The 17,268-nt window shown below is 43.3% G+C and overlaps 2 protein-coding genes across 2 annotated transcripts in view; one reads left to right on the top strand and one right to left on the bottom strand.

Moving 5' to 3' along the window:
- Positions 1–17,268, top strand: part of UNC93B1 (unc-93B1 regulator of TLR signaling) — a 119,256-nt gene that overhangs the window by 15,094 nt on the left and 86,894 nt on the right. The gene's annotated exons all lie outside the window — the stretch shown is intronic.
- LOC144888252 (L-serine dehydratase/L-threonine deaminase-like) lies at positions 6,853–13,715 on the bottom strand. The gene is made up of 5 exons (XM_078767936.1): positions 13,347–13,715; positions 13,087–13,175; positions 12,715–12,942; positions 10,621–10,745; positions 6,853–8,161 (listed from the first exon to the last, which is right to left on the bottom strand). Exons 1-5 carry the CDS (start codon positions 13,578–13,580, stop codon positions 7,941–7,943), a joined length of 897 nt encoding a protein of 298 aa, XP_078624062.1. The 5' UTR covers positions 13,581–13,715; the 3' UTR covers positions 6,853–7,940.

The following is a 17,268-nucleotide window of genomic DNA, read 5'->3' on the forward strand; positions in this document are numbered from 1 at the left end:
CCGGTGGGATGACAGCTAAGGAGCTGTTTGACTGTCACCAGCCCAATAATTGAAGGGGGGTTGGGGGGTGAGGAAGTCACAAGTTGGGCACTTGCTTTTGGGACTGCGGGCACCACAGTCTGAAGCGCCCCCACCATCTTGCTTGTACGGTACATCACCGCTGCCTCGTGGAGGATCACACACATAATCACACACATGACATCTATGTTATGGTCTTGCAGGGGGGTTTAATAAGTGTGATGATTATTGATATGTGCGTGAATGATTATTGGGTATGTGTGAATGAATGGGGGAAGAATCCATCGAGCCATGTTACACACCTGTAACACCAGGATAGGGCCCGCAAAAATTTGGGTACATTGGGATGGCTCAGCAGGTAACGTTGGGTATTGTGGCATTCACCGGGGGATGTGGTCTGTAGAATGGGGTTGTACAAATGTTTTTGAATTTTTGACTTTTGCATTTTTATTAAGGTTTTGTGGTTAAGGTCGGTTTTTGTGTGCTGACATTTTCGACCTGCCCCAGGAGTTAGGAGTGAGGATTTCAGGTTTTGGAAATATATGAATTGTTGTTTAAGGGGTGTAGAACAGTAAGGAGACCAGGTAAGTTAGCTACGGGTCGCTTCCCACAGCCCCTCCTAATTTATTTCATAGGTTAATTAAATGTGAGTCGGTAAGTGGCTGGAGGTGCCACGCACTTTTTGTCGGGCAGTCGGTGACTAAACTGGCTACCCTCACTGGCTTGCCAGTGGGGAGGTGACTGTGACACCCCACAGGACTAAAAACAATACCTGTCAAAGGGCGGATGAGCTCCCTCTGGGAGCCAATGGCCATCCAGTAAGGAGATGGTGTCTGCAAAAAAACACTCATCAGGTTGGACCGGTTTCTTAGGTAGTAGGCTGTAGGCAGCAACCGTTCAGGGTGGTACTACCGTTCGGACTTAGGAGCGTTAAAGTGGTCCCCGGAACCATCTTACACTCTCCATGTCAGGATCGCTGAATTTTCTTTCTGCCTCACTCAAACTATAGCTACCAGGCAAGCTTCAATCTCTCTCTCTCTTGCAAACAAACATCATACACTTTTCTTCAAACACTTTTCTTACTCATTTTCACTCCTCACCTTTACATTCTCTCTTCTTTACTTCTCTTTCCTCTCATTTCCTCACATTGTCCAACTAAATATGAAAAAGTCTGAAAAGTTAATGGCCCCTAGTTCCCGGCATTATGGGGTGCGAAGAATCTCCGGTGACCTGCCTGTCTCTTCTACCAAAGAGAGGGGGGGCTCAGGCAGTAGTATCGGTCCCTCTCAAGACCCTTGCCTGTTGAATGAACGTGACTTTTTCAATTAATTTCACCAACATTCGTGGTCTTTCTTCAAATCTTTCCTCTGTTGAATATCATCTTGCAAGTTACTCTCCTAATATATTGCTTCTCTCTGAGACCAATTGTCACACGACGTTCTTCTTAACTCCTTTAACATTTCAAACTACAACCTTCACTCACGATGCCGCTTCAAAGGAGGAGTGTGTGTCTACTCCAACATCAACACGCCTCCTGTACGCCTTGTGGACCTCAAATCTCCAAACTTTGATGTCATCTGGCTTAAGATTTGTCTCCCGACCATCATTATTTTCTCTGTTTCACTTACTGCTCTCCCAACTCTACAAACTTCACAGCTTTCTTTGACTATCTTAATTCCTGCCATGAGACCATGACATCTGAACACCCTCAAGCAGAATTCCTCTATTTAGGAGACTTCAATGTACACCACAGGGAGTGGTTGAAATCATCCCACACGGATGTTGGGGGAGTTGAAGCTCTTGCATTTTCCATTCTCAATGATTTGGAACAAATTATCACCCACCCTACCCATATCCCAGATCGTCATGACCACACGTCCAATACTTTGGATTTGTTATTTACCTCTAATCCGTTGCGTTACAACTACACAATCTCACCTCCAATTGGTTCTTCTGACCACAACCGTGTAAACATCACTTTACTTACCACCACTCCTTCGGCGACTGCTCCGACTAAACGCCAGTATTGGCATTTCAATAGCGATGACTGGACTGGTTTACGAAACTTCTTTTCTGACTTTCCCTGGAAAGACTACTGCCTCTCCTCGGCCAATGCCTCTATCTCTGCTGAACATATAGTTGAGGTTATTGTTGCAGGAATGGAGGCTTATATCCCCTTCTCTTTCAAGTTTACCTCTCCTACCAACTCTTGGTTCAATAATTCCTGCTCTGCAGCCATTCGTGCACGAAATGTGGCATATCGGACATGGACAAACTCTTCTTCCTCCAACTCACATTCAGCCTTCATATCTGCTGGACACCATTGCAAACATGCTATTCGTGAGGCGAAGCATTCCTTTATCCAAAATAAATGTGAGAACCTCTCATATTCTCCCACCAATAGATCTTTCTGGTCATTAGCTAAAAGTATTGCCAACAACTTCTGTCGCTCTACCTTTCCTTCACTGTTCCGTTCTGATGGTACTATAGCTGTTTCTCCGACTGACAAAGCAACTCTTTTGACAAAACAAGTAACCGGAACCAGGACATTCAAATACCGCTGATGCCACCAGCCGAGTCATCATCGGGGACAGTGGGAGGGAGGGGCAATGGGGCCCCGCCCCGAGGCGTGTGATTGGTCCGGGCGGTGGACTGCTGAGATGGCACTCGCTGATTGGAGCGGGCAGGTGACATCAGATAGAAGGTTTGAGGACCTTGGACGAAAAGGCGAAGGAGCCGCCATCTCTCTCTTGGATCCAATGCCAAACCAGACCAAACCTTGGCACTGGTCAGATCCAGGAGGATCTCTTCAATTTGTGCATGGGGTCGTGACTACATTTGATAACTGTGTTGAGGTCCCTAGGGTCTAATGCATCGTTTTATGCTAATTTATCCGTCGTTGATTTTACAACAGTCACCATGCTGTCCACCCACGGTTTCGGTGAAGTAATGGGGTGATAATGTTGAGATCCTGGAGTCTGTCAAGTTTCTCAGCTTCTCTCTAAATGCGACAGGAACTCTACAGTCATGTGAAAAAGTAAGTACACCCCATGTAAAGTTTTGACTTTTTCAACATATTTCAACATACAGCTATTTGATCTTCATTTCAACAATATTGACAGATAAAGATGACATAATATAACAAATATCATGAAACATTTACATTTTGTAGTCCATTGTATAATTTAAATAAACATAAATGCAAATTTCGCATGTGGAAAAAGTAAGTACACCCTTGGCTCAAATAGGTGGTATTGCCCCCTTGGCAGAAACAACCTCAAGTAGGCGTTTCTTATAACTGTCTTCCAGTCTCTGACATCGACAGGGAGAAATTTTTGTTTGCCCACTCCTCCATGCAGAATTCTTTCAGCTGTGTGATGTTTGAGGGGTTTCTTGCATGCACAGCTCGTTTCAAATCCCCCCACAACATCTCGAAGGGATTTAGATCCGCGCTTTGACTTGGCCATTCCAGAACCCTCCATTTCTTTCTTTTCAGCCATTCCTTGGTGGATTTACTGGTATGTTTAGGGTCATTGTCATGTTGCAAGGTCCACCTTTGGTTGAGCTTCAACTTCCCGACAGATGGCCTCACATTATCCTCAAGCACCCTCTGGTACAATGAAGAATTCATAGTGCATTCTATGATGGTGAGCTGCCCAGGCCCTGATGCAGCAAAGCAGCCTCAAACCATAATATTTCCACCACCATGCTTTACAGTTGGTATCAGGTTCTTGTGGTCAAATGTGTCTTTGGTTTTCGCCAAACATGTCTTCCGGTACTGTTGTCAAATAGCTCTACCTTTGACTCATCTGTCCAGAGCACATTGTTCCAGAAGTGCTGGTCTTTCCCGAGGTGTTCATTGGCAAACTTTAGTCTTGCCCTGATGTTCTTTCTGGACAGCAAAGGTTTCCTCCTGGCACACCTCCCATGTAGATCAAATTTGTGCAGCCTCTTTCTAATGGTAGACTCATGCACTTTGACATCAACAGTGGCAAGAGCTACTTGTAGGTCCCGTGATGACATTCTGGGGTTCTTAGAGACTTCTTTCAGCATCTTGTGGTCTGCTCTCGGGCTGAACTTGCTGGGCCGGCCTAGCCTGAACAAGTTGGCAGTTGTTTGGAATCTTTTCCACTTGTAGATGATCTTCCGGACAGTCGAATGATTGATTTCAAATTGTTTGGAGATCTTTTTAAATCCCTTCCCAGACTCGTAGGCATCTACAACCTTCTTTCTGAAGGCCTCCAAGAGCTCTTTTGATCTGGGCATGGTGATGCTGCACACTTCAACAACAAAGAGCAAACCAAACTAAATGTCTGAGGTTTAAATAAGACAGGTTCCTCCAAGATCCTCTCTAACGATGTTCTAATCATTTGCACCTGAGCTGGTGCACCTGATTCTAATTTTAGGTATTTGAAGTAGTGATAAATGAAGGGGTGTACTTACTTTTTCCACATGCGAAATATGCATTTATGTTTATTACCTTCGCAAAAGCGGAAGGTTATGTTTTGATCGCTGTGTATTTATTTGTATGTCTGTGTGTGTGTGTGTGTGTGTGTATGTTATTCGCATAACTCAAAAAGTATTCAACCGAATTGCATGAAATTTGGTGGGATGATTGGTTATTATACGGGACACATTTGATTAGATTTTGGGAGCAATCGGGTCAAAGGTCAAGGTCAAGGTCACGAAAAGGTCAAAATCGTATTTTTGTTGTTCTGTTCCCTACACTCCCATGCCAAGTACAGAACAGTAGCTGCGGCGAAGGTATGCGCTCTACCGAGTGCCCGTTCTAGTTTAAATTATACAATGGACTACAAAATGTAAATGTTTCATGATATTTGTTATATTATATCACCTTTATCTATCAATATTGTTGAAATGAAGATCAAATAGCTGTATGTTGAAATATGTTGAAAAAGTCAAAACTTTACATGGGGTGTACTTACTTTTTCACCTGACTGTATGTGGTGGGTGTACAACTACTTGTATGTGCACATCAATCTCGATGTGGCGGTCACCTTCCAGCATTCCTGTGCCTTCAAATACGTCTCCATAATGCTGCATGACCTCTACGAGCGATAGTGTTGCTTGTACATCCTGCCCATGTTGACAATCTTGATATTCTCTGGTTGAATAGCAATCATCTGCATCTGCAATGCGGTACAGCTTCCCAGTCGTGGCATACTGTCGTTCCCCATCATAACAAACTCAACACGGTACCATCCGTCATTCTTTGGGTTAGTCAGCTTCACCCCACAGTGACCCAACTGCTTTGCCTGCTTTGCCTTGGGATCTGGGGTTGATATCAATGGTTTCCAATGGAGTGCTTGCTTGAGTGCTTAAGCCACTTGGTGAGTGTTCTATAAGATTTTTGCGATATCTCTATAAAATAATAAGAAAGTAAATTGTAAAGAGACCGAAATGGCAAAATGGCAAGAATGAATCGTTGTTAGATCAAGGAAATACTGGAGTCAATCCAAACAGACAAAAAAACGATCAAGAAGACCTCTTGGAAAATATAGGATGAAATCAAGAAGTTTGCAGGAGCAAGATGAATGAGATTTCATCCAGCAGTGGATTCAGAAAAGCTGATTATGACATCTGTGTGTTGTGCAGAACTTTATGTCATAGAGTTCGTCGATTATTCTGAGAGGGCGTTAAGCCGGCTAGCCCGTGAACATGTAAGATCCCGTATGACGCCTCTTGAAAACAGAAGGCCTGTGACTTGGACAAATTCCTGCCTATTTGTGCCCAGTATCACTTGTTCCTTCTCATCGTGTTATGGTCCACCCATGCATCCTCTACTGCTCCCATTCCTCCCCACACCTCTTGTTTGTCCAAGTCTCCCTCTATCTTGGCCTTCTACTCTGCTGTTGGTGTTTCCCCCTGTCTCTACTCTTCCTTTGGCATCCTGTTATATCCAGTGTACTAGCTCTTCCACGAGCCTCGACTCTGTATACCAAAATAGTGCTCAGTTTTAATCAGCTGGGAAACATCATCATCTTCGCAATTGTTCTCCTTCAGTGTTCGATCTGTTTACTATTAATGTTTATATTTTTCATTCCTTTCTCCTCCTCTCCTTACTTTATGCAAGCTTGACCAGCATTTAATGCTGATGGATGCAGAGATGTGGGTCGGATATGAATGTGATGGCTTTTGCATGCGTGGCAAGTTGGAGGTGAGGCCAAGCAGATTGGTAGGGATTGAAATCGAATGTTTATTTTATTTTATTTATTTATTTTCATTTCATTTCATTTCATTTCATTTCATTTCAATTTATTTATTTATTTATTTATTTTCATATATTTTTTCATTTCATTTCATTTCTGTTTGTTTGTTTGTTTCTTTGTTTGATATGATCTGGCTGAAGTGATACTGCACACGGAATCCTGGAGGGTGGTAAGACCTACAGCCATTAAGACCTCAGACGTCACACAGCCAAATGACGAGAGTGATACCTTGCAATGGAAACGAAAGTGTATTTTTAAAATTGAATAAAACAACAATAAACAACAACATAATTGGCAAGAACATAGCACATAAAATTGACTACACAAAAACAACTCTGCGGTTTGCAGAAACGAAATGGGCCAAACCCATGTAATGCAGGTCACCTGCCATCCATGTTTTTGTCCTTATTGTTGTTTCTCACACAACATTCTCAACAATCAATACTTCAAGTATAAGCTACGGGAATGGAGGTAAAGATGGTGTGAATATTCCGCGGAAAATTCCGTTCCCGTTTCCTCAATTTTATTTCCTATTTTTTACATACTCAACCCTTATTAAATGAACATTAAAATAATAAAAAACGTAAACAAGAAAACCCAAATCTTTTGTTCAGGAATAAAACTTTTATTTGCCCTACAAAAAAGTAAAAGGAAATGTACAACATTAAGGTGCGAGGATAAAATATTTACAACAAAAATTTGACAAACACAGTAAGTACTGAGTGAGTGCTCAGGACTTCATGAAGTTGTTTTCATGGTAAAGTTGTTGTCTTTGCTGCTTTAACTCATTACCATTGATGCATACACTGTGCATGCACTGCTGACCTCAGAATATCAAAATGAAAACACAGCTCATCTGTTGTGTCACAGAAAACACATGTGATGTACAAAACACAGAAACACGCATGTGATGTATTATCAATATCAACATCATCATTGCTCATCATACTCATCATGCACTGACCTCGTACATTCCTCACCGGTCATTTATTGTACAGAACAAGGAAAGGTAGCCAAAAATCCAAAACCTCCCTTCTCCAAAAACATCATATATGATGAAATTCTAAAAATTAAGGCATCACCAACTCGCATTAGCTGAACAATATAGGAAAGGCCCAGGTCCAGCCTGTGCAGGCTTCAAGTGCCACGTGTTAAGTATCCTCCCAATTTGGAGGTAGGTAGGCATCACCTGACTGCACTAAGCAGATATTCCTTTTGTAACGTTCTCTAAAAACGAGTATTCGTGTTCACCGCACAAGATAAAGCAATGTATTGTAATCACACCTTTCTTATCCACCTGAGGTCTCATGCATCATTGACATATATTCAAGAGAATGAGGTGCATCTTCGCACCTGCATTTTAAACACAGAAATTGATTTACTAATCAAACGAGAGATTCGATTTCTGGATTTTAGACAACTGGATTTTATTTTTCGCCATTATTGCTTCGGCTGCGCTTTTCTTTGGGCGTTGGACATTTGCGGATAGGAGGGCGTACCCTACATTTTACCGTCAATTCATGGTTTCCAAAGAACTATCTTAAAAAAAAATTAATCACAACTAAATACAACTAGTTAATGATACAAAGACAAAGATGTAGAAACAGGAAACTAATGGTCTATTTCAAAAAAGAAAAAAACAACCCAAAATAATATCATTACGATTCCTTTTGTACAGATAACATCGGAGGCCTAGCTGCTGACTAGGCCTGCGGCTTCATCTTTAATTCCAAGTTGTGCCTTCAGTTTGTATAGCTGGGCGAGTGTAATGTTGCTGCCTCCACACACGATGATCACAATGGACGACAGGTTGTGGCTTAATTTGCCCTCGTACTGCAGCTTGCCGATGGCGTCTTCGTAGACAGCAGAAAGGGCCGCTCCGCATGCCGGCTCCACAAGCATCTTCTCATCGTCTGTGCCACGTGACAGAGGGTACAATACACTCATACTCAGGTTGTATGACAGAGGGTACAATACACTCATACTCAGGTCGCGTGACAGGGTACAATACACTCATACTCAGGTCGCGTGACGGAGGGTACAATACACTCATACTCAGGTCGCGTGACAGAGGGTACAATACACTCATACTCAGGTCGTGTGACAGAGGGTACAATACACTCATACTCAGGTCGCGTGACAGAGGGTACAATACACTCATACTCAGGTCGGGTGACGGTGGGTACAATACACTCATACTCAGGTCGCGTGACAGAGGGTACAATACACTCATACTCAGGTTGTATGACAGAGGGTACAATACACTCATACTCAGGTCGCGTGACAGAGGGTACAATACACTCATACTCAGGCCGCGTGACGGAGGCTACAATACACTCATACTCAGGTCGCGTGACAGAGGGTACAATACACTCATACTCAGGTCGCGTGACAGAGGGTACAATACACTCATACTCAGGTCGGGTGACAGAGGGGACAATACACTCATACTCAGGTCACGTGACAGAGGGTACAATACACTCATACTCAGGTCGCATGACAGAGGATACAATACACTCATACTCAGGTCGTGTGACAGAGGGTACAATACACTCATACTCAGGTCACGTGACAGAGGGTACAATACACTCATACTCAGGTCGCGTGACAGAGGGTACAATACACGCATACTTAGGTCGCGTGACAGAGGGTACAATACACTCATACTCAGGTCGCGTGACACAGGGTACAATACACTCATACTCATGTTGCGTGACAGAGGGTACAATACACTCATACTCATGTTGCGTGACAGAGGGTACAATACACTCATACTCATGTTGCGTGACAGAGGGTACAATACACTCATACTCAGGTCGTGTGACAGAGGGTGCAATACATTCATACTCAGGTCGTGTGACAGAGGGTACAATACATTCATACTCAGGTCGCGTGACAGAGGGTACAATACACTCATACTCAGGTTGCGTGACAGAGTGTACAATACACTCATACTCAGGTCGCGTGACAGAGGGTACAATGCACTCATACTCAGGTTGTGTGACAGAGGGTACAATACACTCATACTCAGGTTGCGTGACAGAGGGTACAATGCACTCATACTCGGGTTCCGTGACAGAGGGTACAATACGTTCATACACAGGTTGCGTTACAGAGGGTACAACACACTCATACTCGGGTTGTGTGACAGAGGGTACAATACACTCATACTGAGGTTGCTTGACAGAGGGTACAATACACTCATTCTGAGGTTGCTTGACAGAGGGTACAATACACTCATACTCGGGTTGCGTGACAGAGGGTACAATACACTCATACTCATGTTGTGTGACAGAGGGTACAATACACTCATACGCATGTTGCGTGACAGAGGGTACAATACACTCATACTCATGTTGCGTGACATGTTACTCAAAGTACAATACACTCATACTCATGTTGTGTGACAGAGGGTACAATACACTCACACTCATGTTGCGTGACAGAGGGTACAATACACTCATACTCAGGTTGCGTGACAGAGGGTACAATACACTCATACTCATGTTGCGTAACAGAGGGTACAATACACTTATACTCGGGTTGCGTGACATGTTACTCAAAGTACAATACACTCATACTCATGTTGTGTGACAGAGGGTACAATACACTCACACTCATGTTGCGTGACAGAGGGTACAATACACTCATACTCAGGTTGTGTGACAGAGGGTACAATACACTCATACTCAGGTTGCGTGACAGAGGGTACAATACACTCATACTCAGGTTGCGTGGCATAGGGTACAATACACTCATACTGAGGTTGCGTGACAGAGGGTACAATACACTCACACTCATGTTGCGTGACAGAGGGTACAATACACTCATACTGAGGTTGTGTGACAGAGGGTACTATACACTCATACTCAGGTTGCGTGACATCGGGTACAATACACTCCTACTCATGTTGCGCGACAGATGGTACAATACACTCATACTCAGGTTGCGTGACAGAGGGTACAATACACTCATACTCGGGTTGCGTGACAGAGGGTACAATACACTCATACCCAGGTTGCTTGACATAGGGTACAATACACTCATACTCGGGTTGCGTGACAGAGGGTACAATACACTCATACTCGGGTTGCGTGACAGAGGGTACAATACACTCATACTGAGGTTGCGTGACAGAGGGTACAATACACTCATACTCGGGTTGCGTGACATAGGGTGCAATACACTCATACTGAGGTTGCGTGACAGAGGGTACAATAAAATCAAGTTGTGTGACAGAGGGTACAATAAAATCAGGTTGCCTTACAGAGGGTACAATAAAATCAGGTTGCGTGACAGAGGGTACAATAAACTCAGGTTGCGTCATACGAATGTAATTAATCTCTTTTCAAAGTAGGTTTAACTGTCTCACCAACAAATCTCTCCAGTGCCCTGACAGCGTCTTGGTCCGTCACCATCGCAGGAAACACCGGGTGTTCATTGGCCAAACGGAATGTTTGTTCACCCACTCGCTTTGCACCAAGTGTGGTGGCGATACTGAAGAAACAGTGGTGTATTACTTTGGTGTCATCAAAAACACTTTAATATGACTGCCTGTTATTGAATATTGTACATGTTGGTTCAACCTTAGGTGTCCGCTTTGAGTTTGGCGGTCCGAGCTCTGGCCGAGTCACACCGAAGACTTAAAAATCAGTACCTTCTCTAAAACATGCGCTGACTTAGTATGTGCTGTTTCCTTGCCAGAAGCTCAGTGTTTAAAAGGAAAGAGCACAAACAAACAACCAGACTTTGTTGGGTACTCATGCTATTCAAAGATTGGTACTCAAAGTCTGGATGGGTACCCATGTTACTCAAAGATTTGGTACTCAAAGCCTGGATGGGTACTTACTACTTATGTTACTCAAAGATTGGTACTCAAAGCCTGGATGGGTACTCATGTTACTCAAAGTTTGGTACTCAAAGCCTGGATGGGTACTCAATACTCATGTTACTCAAAGATTTGGTACTCAAAGTCTGGATGGGTACCCATGTTACTCAAAGATTTGGTACTCAAAGCCTGGATGGGTACTTACTACTTATGTTACTCAAAGATTTGTTACTCAAAGTCTGGATGGGTACCCATGTTACTCAAAGATTTGGTACTCAAAGCCTGGATGGGTACTTACTACTTATGTTACTCAAAGATTGGTACTCAAAGCCTGGATGGGTACTCATGTTACTCAAAGTTTGGTACTCAAAGCCTGGATGGGTACTCATGTTACTCAAAGATTTGGTACTCAAAGCCTGGATGGGTACTTACTACTTATGTTACTCAAAGATTGGTACTCAAAGCCTGGATGGGTACTCATGTTACTCAAAGTTTGGTACTCAAAGCCTGGATGGGTACTCATGTTACTCAAAGATTGGTACTCAAAGCCTGGATGGGTAGTCATGTTACTCAAAGATTTGGTACTGAAAGCCTGGATGGGTACTTATGTTACTCAAAGATTGGTACTCAAAGCTTGATGGGCCTAATGGTCTGGTACTCATGTTACACCTCTTGGGAAACATGTTGCAATATCAAGAAATCATGTGCTTATTACCTCCGCCAAAAAACGTGGATGGAGATGATGTTTTCACCCCTGTCTGTTTGGCTGTCCGTTTGTCTGTGAACAAAATATCTCAAAAAGTTGTGGACGGATTCGGACGAAATTTGGCAGAGATGTAGCGTATGTGACAAGCACGAAATTATTAGATTTTGGTGAAGATCCGGATTCGGATCCGGCTAGTGGAATTTTTGAGTGATTCTTCACCATTGGGAGATAGGGCCAAAAACGATACGTAGCAGGATATCTTAAAAGGTTGTGGATGGATTTGTACGAAACTCGTTGGACAGGTTGTGTGTGTGACAAGGAAGAATCGATTCAATTTTGGTGAAGATTTGAATATGGATTCGGATATGAGAGTTATTTAATTTTTTAAGTGATTCTTCACCATTGGGAGATAGGGCCAAAAACGATACGTAGCAGGATATCTCAAAAAGTTATAGATGGATTTGGACGAAACTCGTTGGACAGGTTGTGTGTCTGACAAGGAAGAATCGATTCAATTTTGGTAAAGATCTGAATATGGATTCGGTTACAATAATTGTTTTATTTTTGAGTGATTCTTCACCATTGGGAGATAGGGCCAAAAACGATACGTAGCAGGATATCTCAAAAAGTTATGGATGGATTTGGACGAAACCTGTTGGAGAGGTTGTGTGTGTGACAAGGAAGAATCGATTCAATTTTGGTGAAGATCTGGATCCAGATGGTAGAATTTTGAAAGTGATTCTTCACCATTGAGTGATATGGCCAACCAGGTGGAGGTATGCTCTCTACTGAGTGTCGTTCTGGTTTGATAAATGATAATGGGGATTAAGTTATATGGCAATGAGCATCCATATTGCAAAATTCGAAGACAGAGTTATTACATTTCTTGTCGAAGACGTTCAAATTGATTATCAAACCTATGTTGGACTAACCTGGTAATTTTTGGAAGTGTGACGAGTTGTCCACTCTTCATGGCGGCATTAAGGCTGTGTGCCCCTTCGGTTTCCATGGCGATGATGGGAACGTCTCCCCAGCCCACCTCTCGAAGACCCTGAATGACTCCACAGAGCAACCCGCCGCCCCCGACAGACAGCACGATGGCACCAGGCTGGTCATGCATTGTGGCCTTCAGTTCACGCACCAAACTCATGTGACCTTCCCTGTGAAGAGCCAGGGTCAGGAACAAAAAGATCAGAAAGAGGAAAATATCCTTTCGCAGATATATGAATCTTTGTACGATGCAAAAAGTTCAAAAGTTCAAAAGTACCATGGGGAAAGTTAATAGTTAATGTAGCATCTCATACCAGATAAGTGGGTTATCGAAGGGAGGGATGTACACCCATCCGTTACTCTTAGCTACTCCAATCGCATGTTCGATGGCATCATCAAGCATCTGCAAAGATTTAAACACGAGGAATCAAAACAAAAAGGTTCATCATAAGCATCTCATTGGGAACAGGATGCAACAAGTTCAATGCAAATTTCACCATTCGGCGAATGGAAGGATAATCCATGAAGAATTGGAGAAACAATAAAGACCTTGTCTCATGGATGAGCACTCTACCTTGCCAGCAATGGCCACTGTGGCACCCTCGCCCTGTAGTCGTTCGATGGTGAAGGTGGGAGTGGTGTCGGGCACGAAGATGGTCGCCGGGATGCCGAGCTTGCGAGCCGCGTATGCAGCGGCCAGTCCTGCATTTCCACCTGTGTGCAGGTGCACAACCACGAAGGTGAATACTATGTACAAAGTCGAAAGAAACAGGAAATGCTTTGCACATCTTCCACCAGGGACAGTCATAGTTGAGTAATCTGAAGGAGGAAGCACCCCCCTTCCCCCCTAACCCCCCTCCCCCACCTGTCTCCCTCCTGTGTACATACTACTCTGGTTTGTACTTACATGATACCAGATATTAAACTAGAACGGGCACTCGGTAGAGCGCATACCTTCGCCGCAGCTACTTTTGTTGCCAAAATAAAAGACTACAAGATCTGTGTAGCAAAGCCACACCTACGTTGTCATGCGGGAAGATTTGTTTCAAATTAAACCATTCTATCCCGCCAAAAGTTTGATATTGTAATCACATCCATGACCTTTTCATGACCTTGACCTTTGACCCGATCGATTCCAAAATCTAATCAAATGGTTCCCGGATAATAACCTATCATCCCACCAAATTTCATGCAATTCGGTTGAATACTTTTTGAGTTATGCGAATAACATACACACACACACACACACACACAGACATACAAATAAATACACAGCGATCAAAACATAACCTTCCGCTTTTGCGAAGGTAACCAGAACCGAATATGTTATAGCTTGAGGAAAGGCACACACTGTTCCAGACAAGGTGAGCTTGAGGAAAGGCACACACTGTTATTGTTGCAGGAATGGAGGCTTATATCCCCTTCTCTTTCAAGTACCTCTCCTACCAACTCTTGGTTCAATAATTCCTGCTCTGCAGCCATTCGTGCACGAAATGTGGCATATCGGACATGGACAAACTCTTCTTCCTCCAACTCACATTCAGCCTTCATATCTGCTGGACACCATTGCAAACATGCTATTCGTGAGGCGAAGCATTCCTTTATCCAAAATAAATGTGAGAACCTCTCATATTCTCCCACCAATAGATCTTTCTGGTCATTAGCTAAAAGTATTGCCAACAACTTCTGTCGCTCTACCTTTCCTTCACTGTTCCGTTCTGATGGTACTATAGCTGTTTCTCCAACTGACAAAGCAACTCTTTTGACAAAACAAGTAACCGGAACCAGGACATTCAAATACCGCTGATGCCACCAGCCGAGTCATCATCGGGGACAGTGGGAGGGAGGGGCAATGGGGCCCCGCCCCGAGGCGTGTGATTGGTCCGGGCGGTGGACTGCTGAGATGGCACTCGCTGATTGGAGCGGGCAGGTGACATCAGATAGAAGGTTTGAGGACCCTGGACGAAAAGGCGAAGGAGCCGCCATCTCTCTCTTGGATCCAATGCCAAACCAGACCAAACCTTGGCACTGGTCAGATCCAGGAGGATCTCTTCAATTTGTGCATGGGGTCGTGACTACATTTGATAACTGTGTTGAGGTCCCTAGGGTCTAATGCATCGTTTTATGCTAATTTATCCATCGTTGATTTTACAACAGTCACCATGCTGTCCGCCCACGGTTTCGGTGAAGTAATGGGGTGATAATGTTGAGATCCTGGAGTCTGTCAAGTTTCTCAGCTTCTCTCTAAATGCGACAGGAACTCTACAGTCATGTGAAAAAGTAAGTACACCCCATGTAAAGTTTTGACTTTTTCAACATATTTCAACATACAGCTATTTGATCTTCATTTCAACAATATTGACAGATAAAGATGACATAATATAACAAATATCATGAAACATTTACATTTTGTAGTCCATTGTATAATTTAAATAAACATAAATGCAAATTTCGCATGTGGAAAAAGTAAGTACACCCTTGGCTCAAATAGGTGGTATTGCCCCCTTGGCAGAAACAACCTCAAGTAGGCGTTTCTTATAACTGTCTTCCAGTCTCTGACATCGACAGGGAGAAATTTTTGTTTGCCCACTCCTCCATGCAGAATTCTTTCAGCTGTGTGATGTTTGAGGGGTTTCTTGCATGCACAGCTCGTTTCAAATCCCCCCACAACATCTCGAAGGGATTTAGATCCGGGCTTTGACTTGGCCATTCCAGAACCCTCCATTTCTTTCTTTTCAGCCATTCCTTGGTGGATTTACTGGTATGTTTAGGGTCATTGTCATGTTGCAAGGTCCACCTTCGGTTGAGCTTCAACTTCCCGACAGATGGCCTCACATTATCCTCAAGCACCCTCTGGTACAATGAAGAATTCATAGTGCATTCTATGATGGTGAGCTGCCCAGGCCCTGATGCAGCAAAGCTGCCTCAAACCATAATATTTCCACCACCATGCTTTACAGTTGGTATCAGGTTCTTGTGGTCAAATGTGTCTTTGGTTTTCGCCAAACATGTCTTCCGGTACTGTTGTCAAATAGCTCTACCTTTGACTCATCTGTCCAGAGCACATTGTTCCAGAAGTGCTGGTCTTTCCCGAGGTGTTCATTGGCAAACTTTAGTCTTGCCCTGATGTTCTTTCTGGACAGCAAAGGTTTCCTCCTGGCACACCTCCCATGTAGATCAAATTTGTGCAGCCTCTTTCTAATGGTAGACTCATGCACTTTGACATCAACAGTGGCAAGAGCTACCTGTAGGTCCCGTGATGACATTCTGGGGTTCTTAGAGACTTCTTTCAGCATCTTGCGGTCTGCTCTCGGGCTGAACTTGCTGGGCCGGCCTAGCCTGAACAAGTTGGCAGTTGTTTGGAATCTTTTCCACTTGTAGATGATCTTCCGGACAGTCGAATGGTTGATTTCAAATTGTTTGGAGATCTTTTTAAATCCCTTCCCAGACTCGTAGGCATCTACAACCTTCTTTCTGAAGGCCTCCGAGAGCTCTTTTGATCTGGGCATGGTGATGCTGCACACTTCAACAACAAAGAGCAAACCAAACTAAATGTCTGAGGTTTAAATAAGACAGGTTCCTCCAAGATCCTCTCTAACGATGTTCTAATCATTTGCACCTGAGCTGGTGCACCTGATTCTAATTTTAGGTATTTGAAGTAGTGATAAATGAAGGGGTGTACTTACTTTTTCCACATGCGAAATATGCATTTATGTTTATTTAAATTATACAATGGACTACAAAATGTAAATGTTTCATGATATTTGTTATATTATATCACCTTTATCTATCAATATTGTTGAAATGAAGATCAAATAGCTGTATGTTGAAATATGTTGAAAAAGTCAAAACTTTACATGGGGTGTACTTACTTTTTCACGTGACTGTATGTGGTGGGTGTACAACTACTTGTATGTGCACATCAATCTCGATGTGGCGGTCACCTTCCAGCAGTCCTGTGCCTTCAAAGACGTCTCCATAATGCTGCATGACCTCTACGAGCGATAGTGTTGCTTGTACATCCTGCCCATGTTGACAATCTTGATATTCTCTGGTTGAATAGCAATCATCTGCATCTGCAATGCGGTACAGCTTCCCAGTCGTGGCATACTGTCGTTCCCCATCATAACAAACTCAACACGGTACCATCCGTCATTCTTTGGGTTAGTCAGCTTCACCCCACAGTGACCCAACTGCTTTGCCTGCTTTGCCTTGGGATCTGGGGTTGATATCAATGGTTTCCAATGGAGTGCTTGCTTGAGTGCTTAAGCCACTTGGTGAGTGTTCTATAAGATTTTTGCGATATCTCTATAAAATAATAAGAAAGTAAATTGTAAAGAGACCGAAATGGCAAAATGGCAAGAATGAATCGTTGTTAGATCAAGGAAATACTGGAGTCAATCCAAACAGACAAAAAAACGATCAAGAAGACCTCTTGGAAAATATAGGATGAAATCAAGAAGTTTGCAGGAGCAAGATGAATGAGATTTCATCCA

Source organism: Myxine glutinosa, chromosome 14 (assembly GCF_964187855.1).
Source record: "Myxine glutinosa chromosome 14, kmMyxGlut1.1, whole genome shotgun sequence".
NCBI lineage: Eukaryota > Metazoa > Chordata > Myxini > Myxiniformes > Myxinidae > Myxine > Myxine glutinosa.